Below are 2500 nucleotides of genomic sequence, written 5' to 3'. Positions count from 1 at the left end.
ATAAGCAAACAAAAGAAAAGGGAAAAAAAGGAAGAAAATGAAAATCAAACCTCAGGTCCTCCTCACCCGTGACCGTGGAGACGAGAGCGCCGGCCATTGAAAAGACCAAGAGAAAGAATAATAAAAGAAAAACACAGAAACAGAAACAAATCAAAAGAATCAAACAAAAGAAAAACACAGAAACAGAAACAAATCAAAAGAATCAAACAAAAGAAAAAGGAAAAAAGAAGAAGAAAAAAGAAAATCAAACCTCAGGTCCTCCTCACCCGTGACCGTGGAGACGAGAGCGCCGGCCATTGCGAAAAACACAAGGACAGGAGAGTACAAGAGGAGGCCGGCCAGCGTGAGACCAGAACACACCAGGCTCTCCAAGGCGTAAACTTGGCCGACGGACCTCACCCACCCTACGAAGACCTGCCGGCGACGTCCACCAAGAGGAATGAGGGGGAATGGTGGAGTTAGTTCTGTCACGGTCATTGTCGCAAAGTGGTTTTGGTTCATAACGATGGTGCTAGCAGGAGTGGTAGGAGTGGTGGTGGTGTTTAGGAGGATGGAAGTAATTAGAAATCTAGAAATGTATAAGAATATAAAATAGCAATACTACGAATAGCAGCAACAGCAATAATAGTAATGATAAAGGTAATTATTATAATAGCAATGACGCTTGTACTAACGTCGCAGCTAAACTTGCAACACCTCTTAATACACACAATAAAAATAAATATAATAACATTTACAATAACAATATTTGATCTTAATGGCAACGAAGGAACGAAAAACTAACAACGATGGAGAGATAAAAAGACAATGATGTCACTGAAGTCTGCCGTTTACCTGATCCCACTCTATTCCGTCACCGTCAGGAGTCCCAGCGGCCTCATCGGGCGGGGCCCCCACCAGGCCGCGCCCTCGGAGGCAGATGAACACGATGCAGGTGGCGATGTTGAAGGGAAGGGTGAAGGGCGGCAGTTTGGTCGGGGCCAAGATGGCGGCCAGGGCTGACAACAGACAGACGCTGAAACAAAGCAGATGATGATGTTAATGATATCAATAATAATAATAATAATGATAATAATAATAAACATAAGTGATGATGATGATAACAACAATTATAATAACAATAATAGTCATAAGTGATGACGATAGTTATAATAATAATAATAACAACAATCATAATAATGATAATCGTCAGTTATGTTATTTCTCCTGGGGCGTTAGTAAGACATCATGTCTAGGTAAGCATTTGGAGTGCTAGAATCTATCAATTTATCTATCTATCTACTTATCTACTTATCTACCTACCTGAAGGCAGCCCCCGCGATCATGTAACCATAAACCGGCCCCGACATGGGTTGATAGCAAATGCTGGGGTACACAGAGGTGAATACAGTGCCAACCAACACAGCATTGAAGTTCGTGACCCCTGACGTAATGGCTGCATCCGGTTGCTTGAATATCTGCAGTGGAAAGAAATCGACGAATAAGCACAAAATAGTAAATGCTTAATGGTTAAAACGAATAAATGTGCTAGACATCAAGGGTCATATAGCACCAAGGTAAAGTATTGTGGCGAAAAGGGTAAACATGAGTTAACAAGTAGGATAAGTGGACACAAGCAGGGGAGGAAGAAGAGAAGGAAAAAAGGAAAGGGGGAGAATAGAAGACCATACAAACTTAGTTGAGGCGAGGGCTGACGGCCAAGGCTAGGGTGACCCCTACATTGGGTCTCAATCTCTGAGATATTGATAATGATAATAATAATAATCAGAAAAAAAGAAAAATTATTATCACTATTGGGGGAAGAGGGGGAAGAGGGGGAAGAGGGGGAAGAAGGGGGAAGAGGGGGAAGAAGGGGGAAGAGGGGGAAGAGGGGGAAGAGGGGGAAGAGGGGGAAGAGGGGGAAGAAGGGGGAAGAGGGGGAAGAGGGGGAAGAGGGGGAAGAGGGGGAAGAAGGGGGAAGAGGGGGAAGAAGGGGGAAGAGGGGGAAGAAGGGGGAAGAGGGGGAAGAAGGGGGAAGAGGGGGAAGAGGGGGAAGAGGGGGAAGAGGGGGAAGAAGGGGGAAGAGGGGGAAGAGGGGGAAGAAGGGGGAAGAGGGGGAAGAAGGGGGAAGAGGGGGAAGAAGGGGGAAGAGGGGGAAGAAGGGGGAAGAGGGGGAAGAAGGGGGAAGAGGGGGAAGAAGGGGGAAGAGGGGGAAGAAGGGGGAAGAGGGGGAAGAGGGGGAAGAAGGGGGAAGAGGGGGAAGAGGGGGAAGAAGGGGGAAGAGGGGGAAGAAGGGGGAAGAGGGGGAAGAGGGGGAAGAAGGGGGAAGAGGGGGAAGAGGGGGAAGAAGGGGGAAGAGGGGGAAGAGGGGGAAGAGGGGGAAGAAGGGGGAAGAGGGGGAAGAGGGGGAAGAAGGGGGAAGAGGGGGAAGAGGGGGAAGAGGGGGAAGAGGGGGAAGAAGGGGGAAGAGGGGGAAGAAGGGGGAAGAGGGGGAAGAAGGGGGAAGAGGGGGAAGAAGGGG

At 48.0% G+C, this 2500-nt stretch overlaps 1 protein-coding gene across 1 annotated transcript in view; it reads right to left on the bottom strand.

The window, feature by feature from the left end:
* The window catches only part of LOC125030728, an 11481-nt gene that overhangs the window by 2956 nt on the left and 6025 nt on the right, over window positions 1-2500 (bottom strand). Inside the window, exons 5-7 of the mRNA XM_047621019.1 lie at window positions 1303-1457; window positions 835-1015; window positions 267-414 (exon numbers count right to left, since the gene is read on the bottom strand). Of these exons, the coding sequence (XP_047476975.1) occupies window positions 267-414; window positions 835-1015; window positions 1303-1457 (484 nt within the window). The remainder of the gene's footprint in view (window positions 1-266; window positions 415-834; window positions 1016-1302; window positions 1458-2500) is intronic.

Source organism: Penaeus chinensis, chromosome 1 (genome assembly GCF_019202785.1).
Source record: "Penaeus chinensis breed Huanghai No. 1 chromosome 1, ASM1920278v2, whole genome shotgun sequence".
Taxonomy (NCBI): Eukaryota; Metazoa; Arthropoda; class Malacostraca; order Decapoda; family Penaeidae; genus Penaeus; species Penaeus chinensis.
Note: the sequence above shows the minus strand (reverse complement) of the source record. Positions and strands in the feature narration are given on the sequence as shown.